This window comes from Epinephelus lanceolatus, chromosome 9 (assembly GCF_041903045.1).
Source record: "Epinephelus lanceolatus isolate andai-2023 chromosome 9, ASM4190304v1, whole genome shotgun sequence".
Classification (NCBI taxonomy): domain Eukaryota; kingdom Metazoa; phylum Chordata; class Actinopteri; order Perciformes; family Serranidae; genus Epinephelus; species Epinephelus lanceolatus.
This window is the reverse complement of record NC_135742.1, coordinates 3,800,739-3,822,006: the sequence shown is the minus strand read 5'-3', so window position 1 is coordinate 3,822,006 and position 21,268 is coordinate 3,800,739. Positions and strand designations below refer to the sequence as shown.

The following is a 21,268-nucleotide window of genomic DNA, read 5'->3' as shown; positions in this document are numbered from 1 at the left end:
CAAACGATCATACTGTATCAGTGACCTTTAGTCTATCAGGCATTCATTACAGTGCTTGTCAAAAGTCATCTGTCCCTCTGACTGACATCTAATAAACCTTATGAAATCCAAATCTCTTCACAAACACAGTAATCTTTAAATCACCCATGTAAACCTAAGTGTGCTACCTCTTCTTCACCATCATCTTCATCATCATGCTCTTAACATCGACCCAGACCTTAAAGGAATACAAAAAGCATTTTGGGTATCCTGTGGTTTCATTTCATTTCTTTTCTTTTCATTTATTTATGTGAATCAAGACCATGATAATATGGTGTGGAGCACAAACTAACATACAGTAAAAACAAAATGATGGCACAGAGCACGGCTACAGCACATCAAACGTTACTGCAGTCAGTGGAGATTTATTTTACAGTCAACAATAATTTATTACAAAATGCTCAATAATTGTCGTCTTCCAAAACACTGTCTTTCCAAAATAATCCACAACTACTTAGTATTTTGTTGTTGGTTTTTTTTTTTTTTTTGTGGAGTGACATCACTTTTCTTGTGCTGTTTTCAGACGTTTTCTTTCAAAAACATGGGGAAAAAAGGCAAAGAGCAACTTGGTCAACTTGGACCCACAAATTGCAAAAAACAAATAAAAAGATTTTGAAAAATATAAAAATAAACCTGGGGAAAAACAAATAGGGAAAACTATGTTTTTATCATAATTACATTTAAAAATGATTTTACAAAATTATCATTTTCTCTCTCTCTCTTTCACTTTTTTTTTTGTTACTAATTTCTTGCATTTCTTTTTCATTGCTCATTGCCGTCTTCCCATGTAAAAAAATCAAGCCAATTTACTCATTTCATTGGGTTAAGTAAATTATGATACTAACACCCATCATGCGATCCACGAGGATTACACGATACACAAATACCACAAGTTTATGATCTGCGTGAAGCTTTGGTTACGTGATGTGTGAAATCTACGATCATGTTCGATCATTTCTGCACTGCTGTATGGGAGAATGAGCTGTGGACTGGTGGGCCAGTTACACTGTGGGTTGAGCAGTTAGTGATCTGTCACTGCCACCTTCTGGATGTCTCAGCTCAGCTCCAGGCTCATTTCACTGGACTCAGTATGTTGGCATGTTAATGGGGGATGTGTCTCTGAACTTCCTCTGGGGACTATTTCTTCGGCAGACAGAATTTCTAACATGATAATGATGATAATTTTCAGTAATCCATCTAATAGTTGGTGAGTCAAAACAGAAACTAATGGAAGAAAATTAAAATGAATTAGTTTTGTCTGACAACATTTATTGAGGCACACTGAATCATAAAAACACAGAATAAACTGATCTTTTGAACACTTAAACCAATACATATTTGAAATGTTTTAATACACAGTAAAATAAATGATTTTGTCATCCAGGATCTGGCAGCAGTTTTACAGTACATGAATTTTAAGCCGTTAATGATAGCACTGATAAACAGTGGAGAGAGTGACAGACCACAACAAAAGCAGTATTCAATAAGGGTCCAATTTACAAAGAACTTTGAACTACTCTAGTATGTAAGTAAGTATGGCTCGTGCTCAATGATCTCATGCTGCATTTCCAGTGGTTCCCAATCCAACCCTTTAAAACAAAGCAATGTATTCTTGACCACTTAAAAGTGGCTGCAATATGGAATCCAACAAGTAAAAATGACAAAGATTAGAAGAAAGTCTGAAAAAACAGACATCATTTTGTGTAGAAAACATGTCTGGGAGCAGGTGTGTAGATGAGTGGGGCAGTCAGGTAGAGGGGAAGTGGAGGAAAGTCTGAGGACATCTAGTGGATGGATGGCGCACTGTCATGGAACATGGGGATGACTGATTTGTTTCACGGAGATATCTGCAGTCGGCCTTGAGTTGGAATAAATTTTATGCCAAAAATAAAGACATGAGTGAAAATTACAATGAAATGTCTTCAATAAAAGATCATAAACAAATGCTTTTTATATGAAAATGTCCACTATCCAATTGAGTTTACCCATAAAGTTCTGTCAGGCTTTATTTCTAGCGCCATCTGCTTTTAAACATCGCAGCTCCGGTTACATTACACACGTGTCATAACCAGACTGCGTACCTGCCATCTTTGAATAGCCTTGAGACAGACACACTTTCAGTGACAAGGGCTGGCGTTGGGTACAGGTGGACAGCGGTCCACTTCGGCCCAGACTTCTCCCATTTGGACACCGTGGTAAGTCCCAGTGATGGTGGTCCAGCGGGTTTGCCCGTTGCGGTATTTGCGTGTCAGTTGGGCTGTGTATGGGATGTCTGCTTTGTACTTATATCCCACCATACGGGTTCTGCAGTAGTGGTTGGGTGGAACATCAAACTCCACAGACACAGAGTGAGTGTTTTCCTTGGTGACAGACTTCCCCTTTGAGGTCTGGAATGTTGTCTCAGCACTAAACCCAAATTCTCCGTCTCTGCGAAAGGGGATGCGGGTCTTGATGGAACTTGTGACACCGACAGTGAAGGTAAAACTGGTTTCCCAACTGTGCTCTGTCTGGCTTTTCTCTGAAAGCATGACTGTTTTCACAACATTACGGCATGCCCTGTTGGAGATGGCAGACAGACGCATGGTCTCTGGGGCATACTGGAAGACTTTGGCTCTATCAGTCTTGTACCTGACATCAGAGATATGCTCACTGACTATGCCGCTACTGACGGTCAGGACCTGGTACCTCCTCTTGTACCAATACGCTTTACGTTTCCAGGGAAGGAAGAAGGCCTTGGATTTAGGATGCACCTTCCCAAGCCCAAACTTGTTCTTTCCGACATAAATGCCCCCCCGAGAGCAGGTCCCAACTGAATTCTGGGGCAGTTTACCAAAAGAACTAGCCTTCCACTCCAGAAACTCAATGTTATCCCTGTTAACAAGGATCTCAAATGGAGCAGAACGGTGTGCTCGTCTCGAGAAGGGGTAGTTGCAGTAAGGACCCATTTTGGGGTTGTAGAAACCGGCCTCACACTTGTATTTGCAGACGTAGTCGTAGCGGCGGGTATAACTATTGTATATTGAAACAGCTCCATTTGGAAGAAAGCCACGCCAGGTCTGCCATTCCAGGTTGCCGATTCTGAAGGGCTGAGGCTGACTTTGCCTGTTCTCGAGCTCAGGGGGAGGAAAGAGAAAGGCTTCATCTGTTAGCATCGAGTCATTGGCGCTGATTTCAGGAATCCTTTCTCCTAGCTCCGGATCCAGTAATGAGTCTGTGTGTGGAAAAAAAAAGGACACAGAAACAGTAACTCTTTTCTGCCGCCATCTTGTAATCTTACAGTCTTGTCTTGCCAACTGTAACTTGATCAGTCTTGTTATTCATTTCTTTGTTGTGTTTTTATGATGTTTTTTCCGTCTTATCATTTGTCCTTCAACTTGGATTCTGGCAAACTCCCATGTGTTTTACAGTGTACAATCTTGTGCAACATATCTATTATTACGACTCAACTCAAGACACTTTAACTACCATTAAACACTGAATGCTTTTTACTATCCAGTGTGGCTACGCTCACCGGGTCTGGTTGCCAATGAGGCTGCAAAGCAGGTCATTTTTTCAAGTTCTCTGGATGAATAAAACCTCTTAAAGGCCACCAGGTTTCTGGCTACACGCTTGAGCTAGTGCTAAGCTGCTTAGACCATGAATATGATTGTGCTACACACATCAGGGATTGACGCTGACTTTTTTCCCAAGGAGCACATGTGCTCCTAAGTTGAAAAAGTAAGGAGCGCACAAAGAACTTTAGGGGCACAATGTAAATTGATCAAATAATGTGTTTTCCGTAATAAACGTGATGCAAATAGACATTTACAAGCAAAATTATTTAATGAATTTGTATACAAAATGCACAGAAAGGTAAAATCATCAAGTATTGCAATTAAATTTTGTCTTTAATGTTATTATGTTATATATATATATTATCTTTGCAATATGATTATCGTATATAATGTTATTACTATCCTAAAACATTCTCCAGGTCCTCTGAAACTCTGCAGGACTTATTTCCACCCTGCCCAGCAGCGCTACCGTGGAGAACGGTCCCTAACTGCGGGGAGAACGGAGCAGGCTTCCCCGGAGGTCCACCGCTTTTCCCGGTCCGTCTCCTCCACACTTTGACTTATTTCCACCCTGCCGACAGTGGGACTTATATTCATTGTGCCGACAGTGGGACTTATATTCATTGTGCGGACAGTGGCTTGGAAAACCGCCCATAACCATGTCACACGGGGAAGAGGGAAGAGGGAAGGCTGCTGGAGTTCCTCCAACATTTGCGGTCAGATTATCATATTTTTTTATTGACAAAAATATAGGCTGCTTCGGCTGATTTTTTTATGCGCACATGTGCCCCTAAATATTTTTTACAGTTCGCACACACCTATTTTTAGTCGCAAATGCGAGTGAAATGCTCGCACTGTCGAGTGCTGCACATTGTCAGCTTCATTAGATGCTCCACAATTCAGTTGTCAATTTGTTGAAACCATGAGCACCAGAGAAGACCATAATTCGTCCGTCCTGTGTCCATTCCTTGATTATTTATATCCCTTTAGTCTGTAAAGGTCCACTGATCAAAAGAATCAGAAGTGCTTTTCTACATCATTATGACCTCCTTCATCGTCACCTGGTTTATTGGACACATGGAAGTATGAGGGCAGTGACGTTTACAACATCTGAAACAGACGTATCTATTTTTATTATGTAAAGGGAGTTATAAATGAGTCCTAGCATAACTGTGTCTCTAGTGCAGCCTGTTGAAGCTAGATCAAATGAATGATGAAAATTTGCCTTTTAGGTGACATGACAAACACAAACAAAATTTCTTTCACATTGTACGTTTCTCCAAACTACAAATACTTTAAGTTTTAGGATACAGCGAAACTTCACATTTCTTCACGCTTTAGCATTGCTATGGTGAATGTCTGGCTAATGTCCAGGCACAAAAACCACTCACTTATGGTTAGGAAAAGATGTTTTGGCTTAAAATACCCACATTTGGTCACACAAATACCATTGTATTCTCATAGAATGATTTGTATGATATCCTACAAACTAGCAGCACCCCACAAATGACGTTACGTCCTTAACGTAAAGTTATGTAATAAAGTAAAGTCACGGAGGTTAGGTTTAGGCAATAAAACGTACTGTGGTTAGGTTTAGGAAAGAAACATGGTGAGGACATATCTTAAAATCACTCAAAATTTACACTGAGCCCAACATGTGAGTCCAGGGGAGAGCACTTGGTTACAGTCTGGCTTTCTGTCAACCATCCACCCCCTGCATCCTTATAAGTGCTTGGAACGGCTTCCTTGTTTACTGCTGTCAGTGCATTGGTCATCACTGGTGATCACAGCATTTCAAAATACGTGGGCTATGTACGAATTTGGGTGCATTGCTTTTCATTAGGAAAACGTATGAAAGATTTGTGAGAACAGCCTGCAAATGTTGCTGGAAACGTGGCAACAGGTTGCATACAAATGTAACATATCCTTGATTTGCAGAAACATACAATGCCAACATTTTCTTTTGGCGACTGGTCTACAAACAAACAAATAAAATACATAACTTTTGAAGACATAAACAACAGAAAATTAATAACCCATAATTACCATTGATGTACGCTGCGCTGGTCACAGTGTCAAGAAAACTGGCTGAGGACAGAGTCAGCAGGGTCAGCAGCAACAACACTGACTTCATCTGGAGATAAAACACAAAACAAAATCACTGTGGGTTACCATATGTTTATCACATGCCATTTAACCAGCACTGGTGAGAAATTTAACTGCTGAGCATGTTGCATGTCTTATGGAGAAGTACATAGGAAGCAAAACTGAAAAGAAAAAGGAGGCACATAGGCATTAAGGAAAGATTACAGAGATATAAAATGATGTAGCAAGGCTTCTTGAATGTCAGCAGGTTTAACTTCCTCATCTACAGTTAGGAAATTTAGGAAAAGTGGATGCAGGGATGAAACATGACAAAACAAAACAAGTAAATAATAAAATAATAGCTGATAAAAACAAATAGAGGCGAGTCAATAAAGTAAAAAAGTGAATGCATTCACATTAGCTTCAAGTTGCATTATTGAGTTAAACATTTTCTTGCTGCCATTAAAATAATATTTAACAATGTAAATGTTCAAAGTTTTTTAAACCAAATGGAAAACATACTAAATCAAATGCACTGAGGTAGAAGTACAGCGAAAGTACTCACCGTTACAGTCGTCTTAACTTTGATCACCTCCTGCTGAATCCAGGTTTATATAGCTGCATAAAACAAACCACGCAGTTTCACTTTGACACAGCCCTGAACTTTACCACCAAACAACAACAACAACTGGTCCAATAAGATGAGAGAGAAAATCTGTAAGTGTTTTTGTGTGTGTGTGCTTGAGTGTCACTGTCATTTTCAGGTTGGATTTTCCAGTTTTCCTCCAATTTTCCTTCATCAAGGATGTTGTTTTCACAGTTATTCCTCTTATCGTTTGTTCAAACGTGTCTTGGTGTTACCAAACACAGAGGAAAAAGGAAAATGCTGAAAAAAAAAATTGCAGCCTGTATTTTGAACTGTTGTGTAAATGGTAAACATGGTTTCCTGTCTCGTTTCTGTTGAAGATTAAAGGGATAGTGCACCCAGAAATGAAAATGAAAAAACGCGGAGCACAGAAAAGCAGTCAGAGCTACAGGCTACAGTGAGGCTAAAAACAGAGTTCAAATGACGTTTTTCCAAACAACTTTTTATGTCGGGGCTGCAGCACACTTGGATCACTACGGATGAGCAGTATGGAGATATTTTGTGGATTCAATTTTGTGTTCTTGGACGTTAGTCTGGAGCGCTGTCTGCCATTAGGTGTGCTAGCCGCTCCCCCCGCCGATCTCTACAAGGGATGTGAGGACTCTAAAACTTCACCAGGGCCTCCATCAGTATATAGGTGAGTAGATAATGGCTGAATTTTCATTTTTGGGTGCACTATCCCTTTAACTTGGCCGTATAAACTTTTCTTTGGCGATTATGCGACATACACACAAGAAACCAGATTACAGGTTAGAGCGAGAGATCTGATATACTGTTTAAAGGAACAGTGTGTAAGATTTAAGGGGATTTAGTGGCATCTACTGTAGCGGTGAGGATTGCAGATTGCAACCAGCTCCTGGTTAGAATTCCCTCAGTGTCTATTGTTCAGGAGGTTTTTACCGGGAGCTGAATTATCCACAGAGGTCTCTACCTCTCCACAACAAATGGACCAGTGTGACGAATGTGAATATCCCTCTCTGGAGCCTTTGGTTTGTACGTTCTGGGCTATTGTGGAAACATGGCGGTGCAACATGGCTCTGTACAAGATGGACAGATGAAATCACCAAACTGGAAACAGCAGACCAAATGTTGGACTGTTCCTTTTAATGCTGCCAAACTGCATTTACGTTTGGCAGTAGAGGTTTCTGACTGAAATAACTGAGCAGTGGAATATCTGGGCAAAAAGACAAACAGAGAAAACACCTGTGATTGCTTATTCTCCATCACATTAAATGTGTTCATGGGAAGCATAAAAGGGCTGAGGAAAAAAGAAAGAAATCCACAAATGTCTCATGAAAAATGTTGCATGACTCATGAAAGAAAAAAGTTGCTCTTCAAATTTTCAGATGTTCAGAGAGGGGCTGAACAATATGATCATAAATGATCTACATGTAAACAAACCTCTCCTCTTCCTGAAGAGAAAGAAGTTGCCCTTTCCCTTTATAAATTATAGTCCAGTAAAGACTGTAAATGATTCACCTATTAAAGAAAACAGAAAGTTACAGGTATATTAGACCTGCAGTAATCAATCTGTAATCAGGGCTGTTGTCTCCTGGCTTCCTCAGTTGGCATTTGTGCCTTCAAATTAACTCACGTGTCACTCGACAATAACGGTAAATTAAGCTTAATAATTAAGTTGGTCTGGCGTGCATTCTTGCACGTGTGAACTTTGTTACACACGTGCAAACTGCCTCTGAAGCTACGACGTTTCATTTTGTATATTAACACGTTATATACACAACACGTACATCAGGCCGCTAAGGATTTATTGGAAGGTGTGAAACGACTTGGTTAAAGAGTGACTTTGGTATTTTTCAACCTGAAACCTTTTTTCCACATGTTTTTGTGTCCGAACTACAAAATGGGAAGAACGATTTTTGAAAAACACCAGGCTCTTGGATGAAGGTCAGGGATTTGATGGACCCCTCCCAGCCACTCTATAGGGACTTGCCAGCTCCTTATATTACGCCGTTACTGGCAGTTTGAAACTGACGCGTCCGACAGGGTATCATACTGCCACAACAGCCTAACTAGCATCAAAGAGCATGGATACCAAGAGGCGAAGCTCCGTTGAATTTTTGCCAACAGCCACTAGGGGGGCTGCGGTAGCGCTGCCGCCATTTTAGACTGTTGAGCTTGGACTGTTGCGCCCAGACAACATGCAAGATGTCAAGGAGAGAGGATGAAAAAAGTAAAAGAAAACAGTGTAGTGCAATTAATTGCGATAACTATCAGTGGAACACCCTGCACCTGGCCTTCCACCGTTTCCCGAAGGATCCCGACAGGTAGGAACTCCTGAGGTGTAAGTTTTAAAGTATTTTAATATCAATTTAATATGCCAGTTTTGGAGGGAAGATAACACTTACAAAACTGCACTTGCCAATGCACTGAAACGGGAGTTATAGTAATCACATTATTTTTATTCACATGGATGAGCTTTTATTTGTTATAATGCTTTTTTTAATATAAAATGTTAGAAGAGAAAGCAACGGATGAAAAAGAGTTTATCATTAAAATATATATGTTATTATTTTATTATTTCTGTCCCCTATGAAAGAACAATAAGCTTTTTACATACTGTACATAGTACTGTATATATATACATATACATACATACATATATATATATATATATATATACACACACACACATACATACATATATATACATATACATACATACATACACACATATATATATATATATATATATATATATATATATATATATATATATATATATATATATAATTTGTTCTGAATGTGCATATTTGTGATATGTTTTTCTTTTTTCCTAGAGTGGAATGATAGAGTATATTATATATAGATGGGACCAAGTCACACATGTGCAAGTCTCAAGTAAGTCTCAAGTCTTAACCTTCAAGTCTCAAGTAAGTCCCAAGTCATTTTTTCTTGGGCAAGTCAAGTCAAGTCACAGGTTATGTCAAGTCAAGTCAAGTCAAGTCACCTTATTATTGTAATTTTACCTGCAGAATCTGATCTTAATAAAGTGAAAAGACAAGATATAAGTAACTGTCAGTAAACATTGACTTCATTGCTGCAATGTTTACTATGCAGGGACGACCCCCATACGTGCGTGCGCACACACACACACACACACACACACACACACACACAAGGCAGCGGCCATTCCGACCGGTCTTGTGATGAACCGGTCGGAATGTTCGCTCACGTTTTCTGGGGTTAATGTTAGCAAATAAATTAAAAAACAAGTTCCACCAAACCGACCCACCCCCCCACCCCCGTATCGCATCAAGCTAAAGTTAGCTAACTACCGACTAACCAGATAATATTAGCTAACTGACAAGCACTTACTGGGCAGAATGGCTCTTCAAATGACGAACAAAGTTTGAAGTTGTCGTCTGGCTGTCCGACGTGTTTATGCCGCATGTCTTGCACTGTGCTGTTCGTCTTTTGTCGTAATAATGGTAATTCCAAAAGACGAAGACGATGACTCTCGGTACTTCTTCCGCTGACATGTTGATGCCTCTCTGATATAAGAGGGCCTGTTTCTCCAATAAACACGTAAGGTACGTAGAGAGGGCATGACTGATTGACAGGGTAGTGATCTAATCATGACAACGCCATTCTCAGCCTGCGCTCCTACCAGGTAATTTTATATTGTATATTTTTTAAATTATTTTATTAATTTTATATTCTAACTGAAAACATGATGTGAATAACACTCAAGTCATTCAAGTCATTGTGTCTCAAGTCAAGTCAGGTCCGGAGTCTTTAACTTCCAAGTCCGAGTCAAGTCTCAAGTCTTTATTTTTTGTCAAGTCAAGTCACAAGTCACAATGACTCAAGTCCCCATCTCTGTATTAATAATATACATACATATATGGCCTCTTGGACCATTTATATCAGAAGTGATTACTGCTTTAGCATTAAAATATATCATATTAAAATAGCCTATATATTATTATTATTATTATTATTACTGTCCCCTTATTGTACAAACTGTAAATAAATATTTATTCCTGACTATGTGACGTCGCTATTAATGTGTTTCTAGTTAAAATATTGATTTTTTTTTATTTTTTGGTAGATTGGCTTATGGGGTGATTTTGAAGGAGTAATTAAATTAATGTTCTCATAAGTGGATGTAATATGTAGAGATGCCATCTAGTTTTTTTTTTTCTTCATTTTGTTTTTTTTAAAGTCTATATTTTGCTTTACAAAAACGTGAAAAAGCAGCTGTGACCAAGCTATCACGAGGTGAGTAGCATTGTAATCATAATTAATAGCCATATACTTCAGTTTGTCTGTGTGTTTTTGTATGCAAGCGGGTCTGCTGCGGTCTGCTGACAGTCCAAAATGGCGGCGGTAGGATGAAACCATGGGCAAGTCTGTTGCTATGGGGCGTTCTATTGAGCTTCGCCTCTTGGTAGCCATGCTCTTTGCTAGCATTTTGAATCCATCCTGCTATCCTGAGAGGCGATGCAACAGTACGCCTTTAGCATGGCTAAAGATGTTTTTGCAAGCTCCACACTTACCCTGACCCCAAAGGTCATAATGCAGCATATGAAAGCAAAGTCAGACAAAATAAAGATCACTGATTATTAACCTCATAAAAGAAATAAGCTGATAAGACAGCCAATAATAAGACTCACTACTATCCCACAAATAAACCATCTGTGTGTAGGCTTCATCTGTCTGTCCAAGTTATGATGAGATGATGATAAGGACCATTGATAAATGTATATTTTTACCCATGCAGGGAATCTTGAGTCAGTATCAGTGAGGCTGGGTGTTTTTAATTTTATTTACCTTCATTGATATAAATGAGATGGACAAAATACTGATAAAATCCAACACCAGCCTCCATAATGACTGTTACTGTTGAATAAACACTTCCCTCAAACTGTTTTGACAAAACGGACATTGATGTTTTCACAGGTGTAAGTGAAAAATGTAAGACCTTTTCAATGCAGACAAAAGAGTGATTTCTCTCACATTTTGGTTTGTTTGTTAAAATCTGTGTCAGTAAGCAGAACTGAAACCTGCACATTTCAGAATGGCCTTTTATTGCCATCACCTCAAGGCACACCTGTGTAGTGATCATGCTGTTTAATCAGCATGTTGATATGCCACACCTGTCAGGTGGATGGGATATCTTTGGAAAGGAGTGCTCACTTTAAAGCCTAATTTGTAACCAAAATTTGAGAGAAATATATCTGCTGGGTGCATTAATAAATCTTGGATCTTAAACCTGTAAAAGAAATGAGAGCAAGAACAAAGTGTTGTGTTTAAATTTGTGTTCAGTGTAGATATAAATGATTTCCAGGGGATGAGTTCAAATGACTAAGCTGATTCCCTGATGTTTCCTCTAACACCACCAGCAGGACAAATTACACACACATAAATATACAGTATATATGCTTGTGTGTGTGTGTGTGTGTGTGTGTGTGTGTGTGTGTGTGATCCAAAAGAGACATTAAAAACTAAAGTGATGGTCAAAGTTGTCACAGTGAAATTTAAGGTGTGCTGATGGATTCACGTCATCAACTCATGCATTGAGTAACATTACAAGTTAACGTTCCACCTTAAAAGTCGCCGGCAGTCGGCCCAGTGAATGAAGTTATTTTTTCTCAGACTCCAGCTGCTGTGAGAGGCAGCAAAACATCCTTTCATTTTATAGTTACAGTTTACTAATAAAACTCTCCACAGTATGAACAGTGGTTACATGAGCCTCAAAACCAGACACAACTCAGCCCTGAGCAGAGTGACCGTCCTCTACTGACCAATCAGACTGCAGTGTTCACAGCTCCACCTTTTAGTACCACATCTGTGTGCTAGGTACCCCAACAGAGGGGGGACCAGACATGGGGACGCTAAGGAACGCTTCTGTTGGTATATGGATACAGATATGACTGGTTCCATTCGGTTTTGTTTGAATTAGAAGTTCATTTGTTTCAGCCACATTCATCTCCAGTTTACTCACCTGACACTAGTTCTGAAGAGCAGTGGCCTGGCTACAGTAAACCTCTTCATACATGGCATTCTCTCCCAGGAGAAGACCAACCAGAGCCACATCATCTGCATATTTAAACAGCTTGACATTATTGCTGTGGGCAGTCATGACATGCCTTAAATATACTTGCACCATGCACTTTAGACCATGAGCTGTAGATCATTTAAATAGCGCCTTCAGTCTTGTTACAGTTTAGATTGAATCAAACAGAAGATCTGCACACTGCATTAAAAGCTCCCAACAATTTTAATGGTGTAACACTGATGGATCTAACAGCGATCAAATCCCAGTTAGACCGACAAAGTGAATCCTGTTACCTCAAATGGTCTCACCAGACATCCACCAGATGAAAACAAGCCACTGTCAGACAAACGTTTGAGGACTGATTAAACACACCTGTTGATAAAGAGGGTGAACTGGTTTCAAAATGCAATGATCTGACTACCAAAGGCGGTGCCCCACTGCTCTAAATGTATTTATCCCTGTTACTTCCTCCTATTTCTTTGATAAGGTAACATTTTGTAATGTTTATTCTTCCTGACCTCGTGTGATTAAACAGAACGGGCAATATTTCCATTCATTATTATTTATAGGTTGTGGTTACTGGGAAGTACAGAACTTATTTACATTTGGATTTAATCCTTTATAACACTGAGCACGGACAAGAACATAAAGTGACAACTACGTAGAGTAAAACATAAAAAATACAGCCAAAAAAACAAATGCAAAAATGCATTTACAGATTTGTCTACACATTTACTGATCTCTATTAACAACATTTTTTAAATGTGATCATGCACACACAGATTCTGAATACAAATCTGCAGAGTCCTGTACACATTATCAACAGTTTTTCAGTACTTCCCAGGAGTATATGACAAGAATTACTGCCCAGCAGTTGAATGCTTCTGCCCACCAGTCACGTTTCTCTTACAGTTTACATTCATATCTATGAAAACATGGATGCTTCACACACATCTTTCCCCCAGCAGCAGAGAAGATCTACAAATCAGCACATTTTTAAGGTGGACACCCAAGATTAGAGTCACCAATTCAGTGTCTGACCAAATGTTCCTTGGATAAGACACTGAATAATGGCCAGAGAATTGTTTTTGCAGAGCGATATGATGTCACAGTGAAGTTGACCTTTGACCTTTTGGAAATAAAATGTCATCACTTCATCATTTTATGCTACAAAACATTTTTTGAGATGGTATGGATTCTTGAACTATGGCCGAAAGCATGTTTTGTGAGGTCACAGTGACCTTTGACCACCAAATTCTAATCCATTCATGTTTGAGTCCAGGTGGACGTTTGTGACAAAGTTGGAGAAATTCCCTCAAGGCGTTCTTGAGATATTGAGATATGATGATGAGACAGATGCAAGGTCACAGTGACCTTTGACCAACAAATTCTAATCAGTACATCCTTAAGTCCAAGTGGACGTTTGGGCCAAATTATAATGATAAAAAAGATTCCCTTATAAAGTTCTTGAGATATCACGTTCAAAAGAATGACAGACGAGGTCCTAGTGACGCTGACCTTTGTTAAGCCCAACAGGACATTTGTGCCAAATTTGAAGAAATTCCCTCAAGGTGTTCTTAAGATATTGCGTTCATGAGAATCAAACGGACAAAAGGATGGATGGACATCCCAAAAACATAATGCTTCTGGCCAAGGAGGCCAGGCAGGGCTGATATAATAGAAACTGAACTGCTCTGTCATTTTCCATCCTAAAACATCTACTCTCACACCACTGGACCAGATTACTTTTTACTCTTCAACATCAGAGCCAAGACAAAGTGAAAGTGTGTTGAGTGTTTGTTCTGTGACTCAGCACATGAAGCAGCTACAGTATATAAACCTGAAGGAGACTGGAGGTGCATCAAGTGATGGACACTGCGATGGTGAGTACTTTTTGTTGTGCGTCAGAGCTGCAGAGACTGTTGATTGTTGTTTTTAAAAAGAGGCTCAAGACTCATCTCTTTAATCAGACTCTTCACTGATCTCTTTATTTATCTATTTTAAATTCATTTTATAACCGATTTATCTATCTATTTTATTTATTTATTCATTTTTTATGTTCTTACCCTTCCTCTTTTTACATTCTTATCTCACTTAACCTTTATCTTTTGTTATTTTAGTTATAGGTTTTAGTTTTGATGCATTTTATGCATCATTCTTACCTAGCTACTAACTCAGTTTTATGAGCTAAAAAGCTTTTTGTTTATTTGGTTCTTTTTATACCTTTTATCCTATCTTACTGTTTTAGTTCCTCAGCTTTTAGCTCCAGTGTTTCCTCATGGGGGCCTACCACACTGAGAGTTGTTCCTGGTCTCCCGATGGGGGTGCCGTCGGGAGACCGCTCTGACCTGGGTGGCTGAAGGGCACTGCACCTTGGGGTGGAGCCTCATGTCTGCCCAGGTCGGGGTGTCTCTATGGCGGCGCTCCCTGTGGCCGTGGACCGTGGGCCCTCTCAGTGTGGATGGCCCCCAGAGGTGGCTTTTTCCTTGCCTTAGGTCTCGGTGCTCGGCCATGTCTCTTTAGTGATAGCTAGTGTGTGTGTGTGTGTGTGTGTGTGTGTGTGTGTGTGTGTGTGTGTGTGTGCGTATGTGTATATTTATGTATCTCCATGTGGGGTGGGAGGGTTGGGTTTTCTCTTTTCTTTTTGTTTTCTGTTTTGGATCTTTGTTGTTTTTAACCTCTGTGAGGCACTTTGTGTTACTGTCGTATGAAAAGTGCCATATAAATAAAGTTGATTTGATTTGATAAATATTGGATTAAAATTGCAAAAACAAATCTATCATGTGCAGACAGTCTGGACTCGGTGTCTTGATGGGTTAACACTGAGGTGCTGAAGTCTTCAAACTTGTGTCGGTTTAAAGCTGTTTTATAAACGAACAGTGATTTTGTTCTGTGGTTTTAATCTCCAGATGAAGCTGTCAGTGTTGCTGCTGCTGGTCTTGTCAGCTCTGTCCTCAGCCGGTCCTCTGGACATCAGGGACAACACTGAGCAGAGAAATGGTAAACACAAACTGGCTTTATGAATTTGGGAAATGGTAAAACAAAACAAAAAAAATTTTGGGATATGTTCATCATAAAATGGCTCATAGAACAACAAATACTATGAGACCAAAAACCCTGTAGAGTGCTGGTTCTGCAGTTCTGCCCTTGTTTTTTTTAAAAGATTCACTATGTATTGTTGGTGATTTATTGCTTTAATTTTATTATTTTAATTGTCTGATTTTATTTGACTCATTGTGGAAATGTTTTAATCCAGGTTCTACCCTATAAAGCATTTTGTAACTTGTTTTGAAAATTCCTGTATAAAAAGTCTATAATAATAATTATTATTATCTTACTATAACGAAAACTCTGTGTGTGTGTGTGTGTTCCATGTTTTTCTCCTCACTGACTTGGTCAATCCATGTGAAATTTGGCACAGTGGTAGAGGGTCATGGGAGGATGCCAATGAAGCAATATTACATCAATTGGCCAAAGGGGGGCGCTATAGCAACCCATTGAAATGTCAAACTTTGAATGGACATATCTCATGCCCCGTATGTCGTAGAGACATGAAACTTTGCACAGAGATGCCTCTCCTCATGAGGAACACATTTGCCTCAAGAACCCATAACTTCCGCTTATATAGATTTTCCGCCATTTTGAATTGTTTGAAAAACACTTCAAATGGATCTCTTCCTAGGAAGTTTGAGCGATCTGCATGAAACTGGGTGAACACAATCTAGGGACCAATATCTAAAGTTCCCTCTTGGCAAAAGTTGGAAAACTTACTAAAACTGAGCTTCTATAAGGCAATGAATATTGCGGAGGGCGTGGCTCATCACATAAAGGTGTATAACATCTCAAGGGTTTCAGCCATCACCACGCAACTTTGTAGGCATATGACCACACATAATCTGAGGGGACCCCTCCATTATTGACCCCATCAAACAAAATGGGGGCGCTAGAGAGCTCATTTCTTATCTAGGCCTAACCGCCATATGGATTATTACTAAACTTGGTAGATATGTAGAACAGGACGCCTCAAGGTGACTGGAGAAATTTAACTCTAATTGGCAACTGGGTGGCGCTATAACAACAGAAAAATGCTTCAAAATGGCTAAAATGCAACCAATCGCTGTGGCTCCCCCTGTGGACCAATGTTGGTGTTTTTTTTCTTCTAAATGGCTATGGACTAGTTATTATTATCATCATTATTATTACCTAATCTAAGTCACAAACTAAATATGTTTCTGCTTAAAATACAGAACATAGGCTGATCAGCCACAACTTAAAAACCAACGGTGGTTGAAGTGAATAACATTGATCATTTTGTTACAGTGTTCTGCTGGGAAACCTTGGGCCCAGACAATCATATAGATGACACCTGACATGAACCACCCACCCATACACTGTTGCCAAACCAAGTATATCCTTTCATGGCAATACCACCTCCCAATAGCAGCGGCCCCCTTCAGCAGGAGAGCGCACAATTCAACACCACAAAAACTGTTACGGATTGACCCAAGTAACATGACAAGAGCTCATGGCATCGACCTGGCCTCCAAATTTGATCAAGCATCTGTGGGACATACTGGTACCCCACCTTGCAACCCACAGGACTCAAAGGATCCGCCACAATCTCCATGGTGCCAGACACCACAGGACACCCACAGAGGTCCTGCATCCTTTTCTCGACAGGTCAGAGCCAAGTCTGATTCAAGAAGGTCCAACTACTGGTCAGGGTCACTTCTGGGGTACCAGCACATCCCACAAATCCTCAGTCAGATTGATAGATTAGGATCTAGGGAATTTGGGGGCCAGGTTGGCGCCTTGAGCTCTTTGTCACGTTTCTCAGGCCATCCCTGAGCATTTCTGTGGTGTGATATGGAGCATTGTCCTGTTGAGAGGGCCACTGCCATGACTGGGCATGTTTGGTCAGCAACAGTGTTTGGGTGGATGGAGCGTGTCAAGTGGCACCCGCATGAATACCAGAACCAAAGGTTTTCCGAATTAGTTCACCATAACCCTACTGTAAGTGAAGGTAGGTCTAGCTTGCACAAACCTCGTCCACAACAGAGGAACTTACTAACACCAGTGGTTAAAATACAATAAAACAGAGAGAGCTAGAGCAGATTCATTAACGAGAGAGATTTGACTTGATTAAAGTCAATTGAAACCCCAAGAACACAATCAGACTGAACAGCAAACGGAGCAGCATCAATCAGATAAATGCCTTCATGTCTAGCAGTCTTATCCCTTACTTGAGCTTTGGTTTCACTCTGTTTTTCTCTGTCTTGTGTTAAAGCAAACATTGTTCTTGCCTGTGCCTTTTCTCTTTTCATTATCCAGTCTCCTTCAAGAACTCACGTCTGAATGGCAGTGCTGAAATCAGCACTAAGAGACCTCTTCTGACTGTTGCTACGTCAAGGCAGACAAAGCAGGCTCAGTCACCCTCCTTTGGATCTGACTATGGCTCTACCCTGGAGTGGGTGACCTGGAACAACTCCCTCCCAAATAATTCAGTTTCAATTTACAATGATTACACTGATCGCATCGATTATGTCTGTAAATACAAGTGTGAGGCTGGCTTTTATACCCCCAGCAAGGGTCCTTATTGCCACTATGCCAACACAAAAAAAGCACTTTCTGGTTTCCCGTTTGAGATCCTGGTGAACAAAAACATGTTTGAGGTCCTGGAGTGGAAGAGGGATTCATATGGTTCAGTGCCCCAGAATGCAGTCAGAACATGCCCTGGGGAGGACATATATGTAGGGATGAACGAATATGGACTTGGCAAGGTTGATACTAAACATAAAGTTTTCTATCTTCCCTGGAAGGATGATGAATATTGGTACCACGACTACCAGGTCCTGACCACTGATGAGAATATAATCAGCCAGCTGATTTATGATGTCAGGTATAGCACTGATGAGCTGGAAATCTTCCACTATCCTCCAGAGATCATGCAGAAATCAGCCATCAGCAACTACGAATGCCACTCAGTGCTGAAAACAGATACCCTCTCAAAGACATATGAGACGAAGCACAGGTGGGACTTTACCTTTTCTATCCAAGTTGGTGTGACAGTGACCTTTGATGTCAGCATCCCCTTCATCGCCTCTGAAGGTATTCAGTTCAGCTCCGCGGTTACGTTTCAGTATTCCAGGGGGAACACAGTGGTCAATACCATCACTGATACTGTTTCTGTGGAGATCACAGCCCCGCCAAACCACTCCTGCGTGGTTAACATGGTGCAGTACAAGTACAGAGTTCAAATCCCGTTCACGGCACAACTCAGACGCACATACGCTAACGGGGAGATCCGCACAATATCCATCACTGGGCTGTATGACGGCGTTCAGACTGGAGAAGTCCGGACCGAGGTGGACCGATGTGAACCTCTAGAAAACTCCAAGCCTTGCTCATGAAATGCACAAAGCTCCACATGATGTTGGACATATCTGTATGTCTGATGCTTTTCACTTTTTTTTTTAAATCACATCTAGCTAGTTGAATGTGAGTGCACTCGTTTTAAGCCACTTTGGAAAAAGTAATGCTGTTAATAAAATACAAATATAAAAGATTAAAGATTTGCTCCTTAATAAATTGTTTTGTACTCAAAAAATAATAATGTGGCACGTTGTGCGTTTTTGTTATTGTTATTTCATTTGAACATTTCAGCTTCACTGTGCAGAGGTGAAGAGGGAACTCACCTTAAACCTTGGTTTAACATTAGCTTTGTCTTGTGACGTCACAGCTGCTGAGGCTGGAGACATCTTGTGACTATAAGTTTAAACTCTGAAAAGAAAAAATGTTGTCACAATAAATATTTTCTTAAAGTTATATTCATGTTACATTTACTCACGTTATGTCATTTCATTCTAATGAAATAGCTGAATGAAAAGTAACGTTTGTGAACACTTAACTTCTTCCCTCTCGCTCTTACATATCATCTGGTGTTTTCCCCAGAAGTAAGAGCAACCTGACATGGTAAAAGGGAGAAGATGTCATTGACTATGACCAAATGAAATGCACCATTCTGTGCATAGAATTAGGGATTTCAATGGGTTACAGCATTGTTGGAAACATTTGGTGATAATAGAGAAGGAGAAGGAGGAGATGTCTTGAATTTTGAACAAGATCTTTTGTTGAGGAAATAATACCAGACACAAATGATTATTTCAAGCAGATTATATCTTCCTGTTATGACCAAAGCAGTGTTGGGCTTGTTACTCTAAAAATGTAATATATTACTGTTGGGAACATAAATTCGGGCTTCACACAGCGGCACCAAATTAGCTGGGATCAATATATTAGGTCTCATCAAGAGGCACCAAATATGTTGGGATTTAATTGGCTATTGGAAATAATTAATAATTATTATTAATAATTAATAATCATGTTAAATAATGTGACTTAATTAACATTAAATCACCTTGTGGGGCACCATTCCCGTAAAGGGAAAAATGATAGCCAGTTAAAGATATCAGTCAAATAGGCTAAACTATTAATTTGGAGTTTTGATTAATAATTAAATTAATAACAACAACCAAAATTAACAGTAACGCCTGAAGGATTTTGGAGTTCTTGACGCAGCAGAGGTTGACTATTCATTCACTCTTGTGCAACATTAAACAGACAGCAGACATGATTCCAAAGAATTATATTTATTCACAAACTAGCAAACCAAAACACACAAATTCTAACTAACTATATACAAGCTTGGTGTGTATATGTGTGTGTGTGTGTGTGTGTGTGTGTGTGTGTATGTGTGCACGCGAGAGATAAAAAGAGAAAGACAAAGGCCGGTGTGGCAATCAAGGGGCCGTTTGGCCTACAAAACAAAATGGCTGACAACAGAGAACTACCAAAATGGCTGAATCAAGGCTGGCTTCAGGGGGAGGTGTTTGTCTGACCGTGTGGTCAGGACAAAGACCAAGGAAAAGAAGCGGGAACTTTGAGACAGAGTCCTGCACTGGGTCGGGTACCCGCGGGTACCCATTGGGTATGGGTGGTTTTTAAAAAAACATTTTTTCCCGGGTTCGGATCTGGGTGGAAAAAATAACATGCAGGTTGGATCGCGGGTTTTAGATAAACACATCAGTTATTAGTTTGGTAAACTACAGATAACTATCTTGGTCATTATTTACTCTCTGAGGATCGCCTCTGCTATTTCACAATGGTCATTGGTTCAGCTGTTTACACACGTTTCACCATCTAATAACACAATTTGTGATTGGACGACAGAATCAACATGGCTGCCACCGTCTAACAAGCGCCGCTTCCAGAACAGTAAATAATTATTTAGGTATTTGAGAAATAAGTGGATAAAACGTACAAGTATCACTTTATAATGTTTCTGAAGTGTTTCCCTGATGGATTACTTCTCTCCTCGATGGATTCTAAAAACACGTGACGGCTCGAAACTGCTGAATGTCGCTCTGGACAGAAAGTAAGACTATTATTACACATGTAAAGTTCCTTTAAATAGGTTAAAAGTTTAAAAGCATTAAACGTAACAAACGAGTGCTTTTACACTCGCATGGGAGAAGAACACAGAGGGTTGATGATGGAGCTGAAGTCAGGTTTTTATTGTGAGAACTGCTTCATTCAGGTCGTTGTTTACTTACTGGCACCTTAACTGTGGCGATATGCTGTTCAATATTCAGCCAATATGACCCAAAATGATTACTTTAAATCCGGGTTACGGGTCGGGCTGCAGGTCGTGTTTCAACGGGTCGGACCGGGTTGCGGTACTAATTGGCCTGATGCTTGGGTTTGCGGTTCGGGTGCAGGTTTGTATGTCGCCGGGTCGGGTCGGGGCGGATCTTGAAAACTGGACCCGTGCAGGACTCTGCTTTGAGATGCCTGTTTGGGTGTAGCTCTGTTGAAAGCCTATTTGTTAATGAGCCTATGTCAATGTGACGTGTGTTGCAAACG

General features: G+C 40.1%; 2 protein-coding genes across 2 annotated transcripts; one reads left to right on the top strand and one right to left on the bottom strand.

Annotated features, from left to right (window-relative positions):
* Positions 1-1,287: 1,287 nt before the first annotated feature.
* On the bottom strand, positions 1,288-6,311 carry LOC117253049 (natterin-3-like). The gene is made up of 3 exons (XM_033620385.2): positions 6,244-6,311; positions 5,640-5,727; positions 1,288-3,250 (listed from the first exon to the last, which is right to left on the bottom strand). The coding sequence occupies exons 2-3, from the start codon at positions 5,725-5,727 to the stop codon at positions 2,157-2,159; spliced, it is 1,182 nt and encodes a 393-aa protein (XP_033476276.1). The 5' UTR covers positions 6,244-6,311; the 3' UTR covers positions 1,288-2,156.
* An 8,653-nt stretch (positions 6,312-14,964) lies between these two features.
* Positions 14,965-19,248, top strand: LOC117252549 (natterin-3-like). Its single transcript, XM_078171085.1, has 2 exons — positions 14,965-15,346; positions 17,678-19,248. The coding sequence occupies exons 1-2, from the start codon at positions 15,256-15,258 to the stop codon at positions 18,754-18,756; spliced, it is 1,170 nt and encodes a 389-aa protein (XP_078027211.1). The 5' UTR covers positions 14,965-15,255; the 3' UTR covers positions 18,757-19,248.
* The last annotated feature ends 2,020 nt before the right edge of the window (positions 19,249-21,268 follow it).

Bases quoted from the DNA above. Each gene is read 5' to 3' on its own strand.
- LOC117253049 (XM_033620385.2), bottom strand. From the start codon at position 5,727: ATGAAGTCAGTGTTGTTGCTGCTGACCCTGCTGACTCTGTCCTCAGCC. The intron at 3,251-5,639 runs GTAATTATGGGT...TTCCACACACAG, and splicing joins CAGCGCAGCGTACATCAATG to ACTCATTACTGGATCCGGAG.
- LOC117252549 (XM_078171085.1), top strand. From the start codon at position 15,256: ATGAAGCTGTCAGTGTTGCTGCTGCTGGTCTTGTCAGCTCTGTCCTCA. The intron at 15,347-17,677 runs GTAAACACAAAC...TTCATTATCCAG, and splicing joins CAACACTGAGCAGAGAAATG to TCTCCTTCAAGAACTCACGT.